General features: G+C 40.3%; 1 protein-coding gene across 1 annotated transcript; it reads left to right on the top strand.

Moving 5' to 3' along the window:
- The first annotated feature begins 434 nt into the window (after positions 1-434).
- gbx1 (gastrulation brain homeobox 1) lies at positions 435-2722 on the top strand. Its single transcript, XM_014140645.3, has 2 exons — positions 435-1013; positions 1670-2722. The coding sequence occupies exons 1-2, from the start codon at positions 566-568 to the stop codon at positions 2182-2184; spliced, it is 963 nt and encodes a 320-aa protein (XP_013996120.1). The 5' UTR covers positions 435-565; the 3' UTR covers positions 2185-2722.
- The last annotated feature ends 8302 nt before the right edge of the window (positions 2723-11024 follow it).

The following is an 11024-nucleotide window of genomic DNA, read 5'->3' as shown; positions in this document are numbered from 1 at the left end:
CGAGGCGGCCAAAAAGTCCGACACTGAAAAAGGAAATGAAGCGTAATTTGAGGAAGATGGATGAGTCCCCAGGGTACACCCCCTTTCATTCCTCTTGTATTGCAGATGATAAGCTAGGGCTCTCGCGCTCTCTCTCTGTGTGTGTGTGTGTGTGTGTGTGTGTGTGTGTGTGTGTGTGTGTGTGTGTGTGTGTGTGTGTGTGTGTGTGTGTGTGTGTGTGTGTGTGTGTGTGTGTGTGTGTGTGTGTGTGTGCGTGCGTGTGGGAGAGAGCCCATTGAATAGAAGTGAGAAAGAAGTGGAGGGAGGGAGAGGTAGAGGAGGGAGAGCGTGTGTTTATGTCTCAGTGTGTGACAAATAGAGGGACAGGGAGTGGGCACAAAACAAGAAAGCGTCAGGTTTCAGTAAGCTTGAGGAGGTTTCGAGCAGCTGGTTAGTCAACAGGATAACATCGCAGCGAAGGGACATAATAACTTCACTCGACCTTTGAATCTAAGGTTTGGCGATTTGTTGAGGGAAGGAAGGGGCGCCTGAGTTTTCGAAAAAATAAGCCACAATTTTCTTCACAATGCAGAGACCGGGCGGCCAAGGGACGGCGTTTTCGATCGACTCCTTGATAGGAACTCCGCAGCCTCGGCCGGGACACCTGCTGTACACGGGCTACCCAATGTTTATGCCGTACAGACCCTTGATGATTCCTCAATCTTTATCTCATTCACATTTACCGTCTGGCATACCTCCTTTGGCGCCGTTGGCATCTTTCGCTGGACGTCTTACCAACACATTCTGTGCGAGTTTGGGACAGGGGATGCCGTCCATGGTGGCTCTCACTACAACACTGCCGAGTTTCTCGGATCCGCCGGATAGTTTCTATCCTCCCCAAGAGCTCCCCGGACCTCGGTTAAGTGCAGACCCTGGAACGAGGAGACAAGAGAGCCCCCACTCAGATGATCTGCATGGAAGAGACAAGGGGTCGGACTTACTCAACTTCTCGGAAACTTTTCAAACTATGCCAGGTAAGCTCCAGTCCCAGTGTCCATACGTTTCCGTTAGATTGGCACGTTGAGACCTAAATGCGTAAAACGCGCAAACGTCATCCAAATTATAGTTTGGACTGGACTGCATAGACATTTAGCAACACAAAAAGACACTCTTGAGTGCTGAGCATAAAGTTACATGCAGTTTATCCAAGGCAAATATGATGCTGAAATTTAAGACACCATCCACACTTTTTAGAAGGCTGAAATTGTCATCATAACATACTATTCCACAAATACATTGTTTCATGACAAACCACACTTTCAAATGTGCAAAAAGTCGAATTGTTTAGCCTAACTCAATTTTGTGAAACACTGTCTTCAATCTATTTGTTACATTAGGCATAATTTTATTCAACACATTTTTTTACTTAAAGTGACATTGGCCAATGTTACGTTAATAGAGGTGTTATAAATGGCACTATAGGCCTACTCATTTCCTTTTACGAAAAGACCACAGAATACGAACTCTCCAACATGCCTATTCCATTTTCATTTTAGAGGCCTATGTGGCCAAGACAATGTCTCTGAATTTCTAAAGAGATAAATGCCTAATTTGCATTTGTGAGGTAAACGTGTAGGCTGAACATAATTGGTTGTAATATATGTTGTCTTTCTTCATTGTCACTTTTTAGGTGAGACTAAATTGTACAGCTCTGACGATGAGAAGTTTGACCTGAAATCAGCAGACGCAGTTTGCAGTGACCGAGATGACAGCTCTGCAGTCGACAGCGAGAACGAAAGCTTCTCCGATGGGAACAACTGTGGTTCTTTATCCCAAAAGAGTAAACTAAAACCCGGGTCACAGGAAGCATTACCACCAGGAAGCTCAGCGGGAAAGAGCAGAAGGAGACGGACAGCTTTTACAAGCGAGCAGCTACTTGAACTCGAGAAGGAATTTCATTGTAAAAAGTACCTTTCGCTCACAGAACGCTCTCAAATAGCACACGCACTTAAATTGAGCGAGGTGCAGGTCAAAATTTGGTTCCAGAATCGTAGGGCCAAATGGAAAAGAATCAAAGCGGGAAACGTCAATAACAGGTCGGGGGAGCCTGTGAGAAACCCCAAAATTGTGGTCCCCATTCCAGTGCACGTCAACAGGTTTGCGGTGAGGAGTCAACACCAACAGATAGAGCAAACAAGGCCATGATGAACTATCCTGGCCTAAACTTTAAAAAAGAAACGGACATTAATGCTGACAAAAGAATGTTCTGGGTTGTTAAATGCATGAAGCACAAAAAGGGATGGATTTTTTTGGTCAGCAAGATTACTTTTTACATCACAAGAGACATAATGTCCGATCAACTTGACAACATACGATATCATGTTATCGCTTGGCAGATTAATTAATTTGTCAAATAGGATATCATGTTTTATTTATTGTTTGTACATTTGTAAATATTATATGTGTCAGGTGACACAGACAGCACCTATGAAATGAGATTGTAAACATTATTTTCTAAAATATTTATATCTAGGGCCTATAACTGTTCTGTTTATTATCTGCATGTGCTTCATTCGGTGAAGCTATTTCAAACTTGTCGTATTTGGTATCGTTTCGTTGATCACATTTTGCATGTACCTTACAAAGTTTTCATTTTTGGTAGGCTACTGTAAGAACTGTATTCGCCAGCTGTTTGTGAGAGAAAAAGAATATGTGAAGAAAAATAAATAACCAAACAAGGAAATACTGTAAAGTATATTGACTTAATAAATCAATTTATATTAAAGGTATGTATCTAAATGCATTATTATTGCTGTTTTAGCTATAGTTTTAGAGATGGTGATTTGTGCTTTATATATAGCATCTGTCTGCTCTCAGAAAATTAACAGTGAGCTCTCTTTCTATAAAATATATTTTCCTCGCATACATTAAGTAAAATACCACTAGCCGATTACATGACACTGTATTTTAATAGCCTACTAAAACTTGAAGTGAACTATAACAATAAACAAATAATACAACAATTTGGAATAATATAATAGTTATGGAAATTCTCATTTATTATCTCAATCTCAAAAGTTGTTTTCCTTTGTAAAATAGGCATTAATAATCTGATATTATTGATTTCAGATAGTAAGTAAATAAAACGTCTGTATTGTATACCTATGTAATATCTGGCATGAATATGAAGACATTTTTGCACACTGTAGGCCTGGATGAGTTTGCAATGTAATGATATTGTAGGTCTTGAAAAAATACAAACGTGTCTCCAATCGTGAGAGTGGATTAACTACATAATTGGACGACTGATACTAATGAAAACTAAATCATATTCCACTTCACCTACTGTATGCAAAGTCCAGCAGTTCGCCCTATCTAGGCGTTGATGATATACATTCAGTGAAGGTTCTCATTAAGCAGACAGAGATAAAGGAGAGAACAGACGAGGGTTTTGTGGCTGGAAGCAGCAGTTATCTTTAGGGGGGCATGTTGTCTCGAGGTGGAGTGATGGAGCGCCATTAGAACGGTCAAAACATACATCCTTATAGGAGTTGAAGAGACCAGACCAGGGAGGATGAACACTGAACAGTGTGTGTGTGTATGTGTGTGTGTATTATGTATATAAGCAAGTCTCAACTCAAGAATACAGAATACATTTTCACAGCTGCAACTTCATTTGGTCGCTACAGATATATGTTTAAACGTATTTTGATGTGGATGTAATTCATTTGGTATTCAAGTATAGGTCCATTTCCATCCATTTCAAACCTAAGAGCAAGTCATAAAAATAACAAATAGAATGTGAAAAAAACGTGCAAATATTTGCTACTGGTGCACCTGTAATTTTTATTTATTTTAGGCTATATGTAGGCTTGTGTCGTCGTTACTACAGGTGCTCAAAATGTTATAAATGATTTCCCCCCCAAGATCTTATCTCAGGTAGACCTACTCCCTGTTTGAATAACTGATCCCACACATGTCCACGAAATTATCAAGCGCGATATTTGAGTCAATAAATTAAGCTAATTAGCGACACCTGCTTTTGCATTATGCTGTCATGTTGAAGTCAACTCAATTATGACGATAAAGATTAGGTATAACTGAAATACGTGAAGAGATAATATGACAATATTTAAACGAAATATAATACAATATTAGCCTACTGTAAATTAAAAACAATTGCGTTGCCTAATTAATTTCCGACTTCAAATAGGCAATGCCAGAGCTGACAGTTGTGGGTCGAGTTTCGACCTCCGATGACGCCAGAATGTTTGGTGTGTGTTCTAGTGCTTAGCTGCTAATTGAGGGAACAGAACAGAGTTGGCGTGGGGATGCATGGACATACCCAAGACGTTACAGTGTGCTAAGCCTATTCAAACACTATTCAAACAAAGTGGATGTCATCATGCATGACAAAAATATAATTTACTCTGTCAAATCACTCCTTGAAATGTTATGTGCCACTTAAGGACACAAAAGCAAAACCCTATAGGTGTATTGTTAAAATGCACTAACTGGATGTGTATCCAGCTAGCACATTTGGTTCTTTGGAAGTTGTGGGACGTTTTTGGTTTCCCATTGGGTCTGGGAACGGGGCCATAATTGTCCTGACCGGTAAAACTGAACATTTATTAAACATTCTAATGGAAGTGAACATTTTGTCTGTTCTGGGAAGGTATATTTTTAGTTTGCAGGAGTTCTGAGAACGTTTGACTATGGTTCCCTGAAAGTTTTCCTGGGAGGTCTTATTATGTTCTGACAACAGAAAATATATGTTATTTGAAAGTAATGAATTAACGTTCTGAGAACATGTTTCAATAAGACTTTTAATAACACTGCTAGCTTAATTAACTGTGTTGAACTCCAAGCACAGATTGGACACATGGACATTCATTTGCTTAGGCATTAATCATGCAAACACATTTTTTTATTGTGGTATGGCATCAGTGAGATTCCAACCTATGATCTTTTGTTCTATTTATTTCATTAGTCCACTGTCCACCAGGATGGAGCTAGCATACCATGTTTTTTTTAAATTCATGCAAAGCTGTTCATGTTAGTCTATTCAAACAGTCCCCATGTAAAAAAAACAAGCACTCATTAAGATCACGTGTGGCCAATTAGTGGGCGTGGCCAACACACCTGAGCACACTTAACAAGGTAGTTTTGTTGCCGCTGAGAAAGGAATGTATATGTTTTTAAATAACATTCTTAGAAAGTTATTTAAACGTTACTAAGATTTTCTTGTGGTTTTTATGGAAAGTTTTCTTAATGTTCTGAGAACATAGATCCATGAGGAAACCCGAAGAAAGTGTTATGCTGAAGTACTTAAATTCCCACAGAAGAACATTGTTCAAATCGAATCAAATCAAATTTTATTGGTCACATACACATGGTTAGCAGATGTTATTGCGAGTGTAGCGAAATGCTTGTGCTTTTAGTTCCCGACAGTACAGCAATATCTAACAAGTAATCTAACAATTCCACATCTACCTAATACACACACATCTAAGTAAAGGAATAAGAATATATTCATATAAATATTTGGATGAGCAATGACGAGCAGCATAGGCAAGAGGCCGTAGATGGTATAAAATACAGTATATACATATGCGATGAGTAATGCAAGATATGTAAACATTATTAAAGTGGCATTATTAAAGTGACTAGTGATCCATTTATTAAAGTGGCCAATGATTTCAAGTCTGTATGTAGGCAGCAGCCTCTCTGTGTTAGTGTGGGCTGTTTAAAAGTCTGATGGCCTTGAGATAGAAGCTATTTATCAGTCTCTCGGTCCCAGCTTTGATGCACCTGTACTGACCTCGCCTTCTGGATGGTAGCAGGCTGAACAGGCAGTGCCTCGGGTGGTTGTTGTCCTTGATGATCTTTTTGGCCTTCCTGTGACATCGGGTGCTGTAGGCGTCCTGGAGGGCAGGTAGTTTGCCCCAGGTGATGCGTTGTGCAGACCGCACCACCCTCTGGAGAGCCCTGCGGTTATGGGCGGTGCAGTTGCCATATCAGGCGGTGATGCAGCCCGACAGGATGCTCTCAATTGTGCATCTATAAAAGTTTGTGAGGGATTTAGGTGACAGCCACATTTCTTCATCCTCCTGAGGTTGAAGAGACGATGTTGCGCCTTCTTCACAACCATGTTGTTGTTGGTAATCAAACCTACTGCTGTTGTGTCGTCTGTTAACATTCTCTTAATATTCTTAGAACATGCCTTTAAATAGAACCATCAGGAAACCTGCAGAAAACTTATGCAGATGTACAGAAATTCCAACAGAAGAACGTTGTTTCTTAACATTCTCAGAACATTCTGAGAACACAACTTGAAATAGAGCCATGAGGAAACCTGTAGGAAATGTTACGCTGATATACTGAAATTCCCACCTAAGAAACATATGGCTCTTAGAACATTATGTGCTAGCTGGATATCCTGCACCATTCCCATAAAGTTGTGGGAAGGTTTAATGCACAATAACCATAGGACAACCACACTCACACCAAGCTCTAAGAAACATATGGTTCTCAGAACGTTATATGCTAGCTGGGTAGGCTCACCCAATTCCACAGAAATCCTTCTTCATCCTCTGCTAGTTTTCTCTCTCTCAACCCAGAGGAGTTTTTACATGGCAATTTAATGCTTGAGTCTATGGTCCATCTAAAGTGGGGTTGCCAAATTTCTAAAGGGGAGGGGCACCTGAGGGGTAGGCTGTACAAAATATCAAGCTCTGCTGGCCTTAGTAGCCGGATGTGAGTTGGACACGATAGGTCTCTTTGAACTGTTTCCAAATTGGGCTCTTATGATCCTGTAGCTATATTATAATATATTACTGTAGCTTAATTAATCAGCTCGCAGCAGTTCTAAACCAACACATTGCTCAAAATGGAAGGAAGAGATAGCCCAGTTAGCACATAAGGTTCTGAGTACCATATGTGTTTTAGAGCTAGGTGGGAGCATGGTGTCCTATGGTTCTTTGCATGCAACCTCCCCACAAAGTTCTGGGAATGGCGCAGGATACCCAGCTTGCACAAAACATTCTGAAAACCATATGTTTCTCAGGTGGGAATTTTAGTACTTAAGTATAACGTTTCCTACAGGTTTCCTCATGGTTGTATTTAATAAAGTCATGTTCTCAGAACGTTCAGAGAACATTTAGAAACAGCGTTCTTCTGTGGGAACGTCAGTACTTCAGCATAACGTTTTCTTCAAGTTTCCTCATGGTTCTATTTAAAGTCATGTTCTCAGAACATTAAGAAAACTTTCCATAGAAACCCACAAGAAACATTAGTACAGTTCAAAAAACGTTCAAAGAATGTTATTTAAAAACATATACATTCTGTTCTCAGCGTCAACAAAACTCTCGCTATCGTCTATCTTGTTAAGTGTGATTTTAATGAGTGCTTGTATCCTTTGAAATGGGGTCTGTTTGAATAGACAAAATTGTACAGCTGAATGAGTAAAAAAAAACTAGCTGCATCCTGCTAGCTTCATTCTGGAGCTGCAGTGGACTAATTCCTTGGATAGAGAACAGAATATCATAGGTTTAAATCTCACTGATGCCATGCCACAATAAAAAAGAAACATGTTTGCATGATTAATGCCCAAGCAAATGAATATCCATGTGTCCTATCTGTGCTTGGAGTTATAAACAGTTTTTACCTTTTATTTAACTAGGCAAGTCAGTTAAGAACAAATTCTTATTTACAATGACAGCCTACCCCAGCCAAACCCGGACGACACTGGGCCAATTGTGCGCCGTCCTATGGGACTTCCAATCACAGCCAGATGTGATGCAGCCTGGATTTGAACCAGGGACTGCAGTGACACCTCTTGTGCTGAGATGCAGTGCATTAGACCGCTGCACCGCTCAGTAGTTAACCCAAACTAAACCAGCAGTGTTATTAAAACATTTTCTCAGAACTTTATTTAATTACATTCAAATAACCTATAATTTCCATTCTCAGAAAGCTAATAAAACCTCCCAGGGAAACTTTAAGGTAACCATACTAAAACGTTTTCAGAACCTCCCTGCAAACAAAACATGTACTTCCCAGAACAGGCAAAATCTTCATTTTAGTTCTCAGAACATTTAAAACAAAGTTCAGTTTTACAGGTCAGGAAACTTATGGCTTCGTTCCCAGAACCAATGGGAAACCAAATGTGCTAGCTGGGAGTCTCCACATGTCCATGAAGACTATATTATAAATTGAACTTGAGACATATCTTGACTTATAAACTAAATATTGCTTTTATTCAATATTAACCGAGTAACAAGTGGTGCAATTGTTGACATGGGCCTCAAAGCAATGGGGGGAAAGTTAATATCTTCCTTATGTCCTTATAGGAAATAACCATCTACATTTGAAGCTGCCGTTGAACTTCAGTGATTGAAGTGGTATAATACAGTATCTGAGAACCATAGCCTATATCAAACTATAAGGCTCAGGTAAAGTAAATGCACGGCTTAAGCCTGCTGTTGGTTTTGGCAGTGATATTTGTATCAAAAGCCCAACTGCATAGCTTGGCTAACGAAGGGCATGAGTAGCATTGCCATCTGACCAACCATGACAATGTGAAGTCATTTGTTATTGTCCACATCATGCATCAAGATTGTGACACTGGGATGGTGATATAAGGATTAATGTTGTCAGGAGCAAGTGATGGAGGTTTTATTATGGTTTTAAGAGAGCTGACGAACGCTGGATGTCAAGTAGATTACTTAGTACCAGAGTGTTATGGCTATTTCAGACTAGGTGAACTTATACACAATTAAAGTACAGTGACATATTCCCAGCTGTAATACTGCAGTTGTTGCAAGAGAAACTGTAATTGTCCATGAGAATAAATAAGGAGAACATAGCCAAATGGCTTACACCATTCATTGTAGTATTGTACTGAGTATAATACAATTATTTTTTACATTGATGCCATAGTACGTATGCCTAAACACAGCCCCCCTAACTGAGACACATTATACATTTTCTTGAGATCTAAATTTAGTTAAAATACTTTCCTTGCTAGAGAGCTGTGTGGTGAGACAGAGAGACCATCCCATCCCTCACAGTGAGTGTAGAGACAGTATTATACACGGACCTGAGGCCTGTCTGACCTCTTGGGAGGGTCTGCATGCTGGAAGCCGCCTTCACATCTTCAACAGTGATGTATGAAATCTGCGCCTATATTTTCCTAGATAGCCGCGCATAGAGAGCCAGGCCATTCCATCCCATACCTGAGTCCAGACGAAAGCCCTGACATCCGGGGAGAGTTTGCATGCAGGACGTCCCCCTCTCCATCTCCAAGCGTGATGTATGGGCAGATGCATCAAATCGTACAAGATAAACAAGCGCTGAGTTTCATCAGGGCCATCATAGCTTTAATTTGGCTGCCTAATGAGTCAGATCTAGTGGCGGAGATAAGAGTTGTCAGAGGCCTGGCTCTAATGAATTTCTTGCCACTTGTAATCAAGGTTGCCTGTCTGAGGGGGGATGATTAATGGAACCCTGGAGGATTCCCTCGGCCCTCAGCCTTCATTACAGCTAATGCATTCTCAGGCAAATTAACAGCGGAGAAACTAAATGCATGAACACGAGCCAAGGGGGGCAGAGAGAGAGATGGAATGAGGGGGTAGAGAGAAGGAAGAAGAGGGAAGGGAGAACGAATGGGAGAGGGAGGGATGGGTGAGAGAGTTGGAGAAAGAAAGAGCCAAGAACGGGGAGAGAGAGATATGGAGAAAGAGAAAGCGAGAAGGAGATGAAGAGAATGGGAAAGGTACGAAGGGAAGAGAGAGATGGAGAGAGGAAGGGAGGGAGAGAGGGAGAGAGGGAGAGATGCTGAGATACTCTGGTTAGCGACAGGTAAAGATATGGAGATGAGTGTGGAGAAATAGTTATGAGGGGTCAGGTCCGAAGAGGCATGTAATATATGGATATCACTGCTGGTCACGTATGATAGAGGGGGAAATCATGAATGGTTATTCAGGAGGTTGTCAGGAAGGACAGAGTAAGGGAGAATGGGGTAAGTAGAGACATGTTTACATTCAGCATCATTCCGTCCAGGGAAATATAGTATTCTTTCTAACAGAAATATCCACATATATTTCAGGATGTGGTGTATCCCTGGAAATGATCAGAATTCATGTTAACATTACCGTTTTGAAAACATAGCATTTCTAACAAAGTGGTCTCCTGACACAACTTACCCCAGGTATGGGCCATGTGACAGGGTCAGTTAAGCCACCAACACATTTCTGTACTGAATGAAATATTACCACTACCTTTTAGAAAACCATGTCTATCTTTATTTCCCAAGTACAAGTCAACACAATCACAAATGCTTTTTTGTCTTTTAGTCATTTTATGCATCTTTTAACACAGGTTTAACACCTAACAAACACTGTAATTTTTATTAACACTTGCCATTTTGTACCTCATAGCCCAGTGATAAGGGCTTGCATTACGCCTGGAAAGAAAACATTTCAATTGGCTCAATTTACCACAAGGCAAACATTTTGACTATTAGCCACAAAGGATGCACATATTGAAGCATAGAGACCCCAACTTATGTATAGAACAATCTTAAAATTATCTACTTTGGTTTAGATACAAGCATCATAAAACCTCTTAACACAATACATTAATTTGACTTAATGAAAATCAGTTTTTTGGACCTAACTTCATTATCACTTTGTCCATGTGGTTTCTTCCTTCACAGACTCCCATGAAATGATGACCTCTTCCTAAATATTTGGTCAAATTATACATTTTGTGTATGGTTTCCTAGAAACAAGGTTGGCTCAACTTACCCCACTCTCCCCTATGAATACCCATGGTAAGTGGTCAGGAAGATAGATATAATTACTGGTCAAAGTGGAAATGGTTTAGCCTGGTTTGTGCTGTCTTGTTAACTCCTATGGTCATTGACCCAAACAGCCTAGTCGGCTAAGGGATTCAAACCAGTGACCTTTCAGTTACTGGGCAAACGCTCTTAACCGCCAGGCTACCTGCTGCCCTAGGTGAAAATGTACAGTGCATTCGGAAAG

This window comes from Salmo salar, chromosome 14 (genome assembly GCF_965601325.2).
Source record: "Salmo salar chromosome 14, fSalSal1, whole genome shotgun sequence".
Classification (NCBI taxonomy): Eukaryota; Metazoa; Chordata; class Actinopteri; order Salmoniformes; family Salmonidae; genus Salmo; species Salmo salar.
This window is presented reverse-complemented; position numbering and strand designations above follow the sequence as displayed.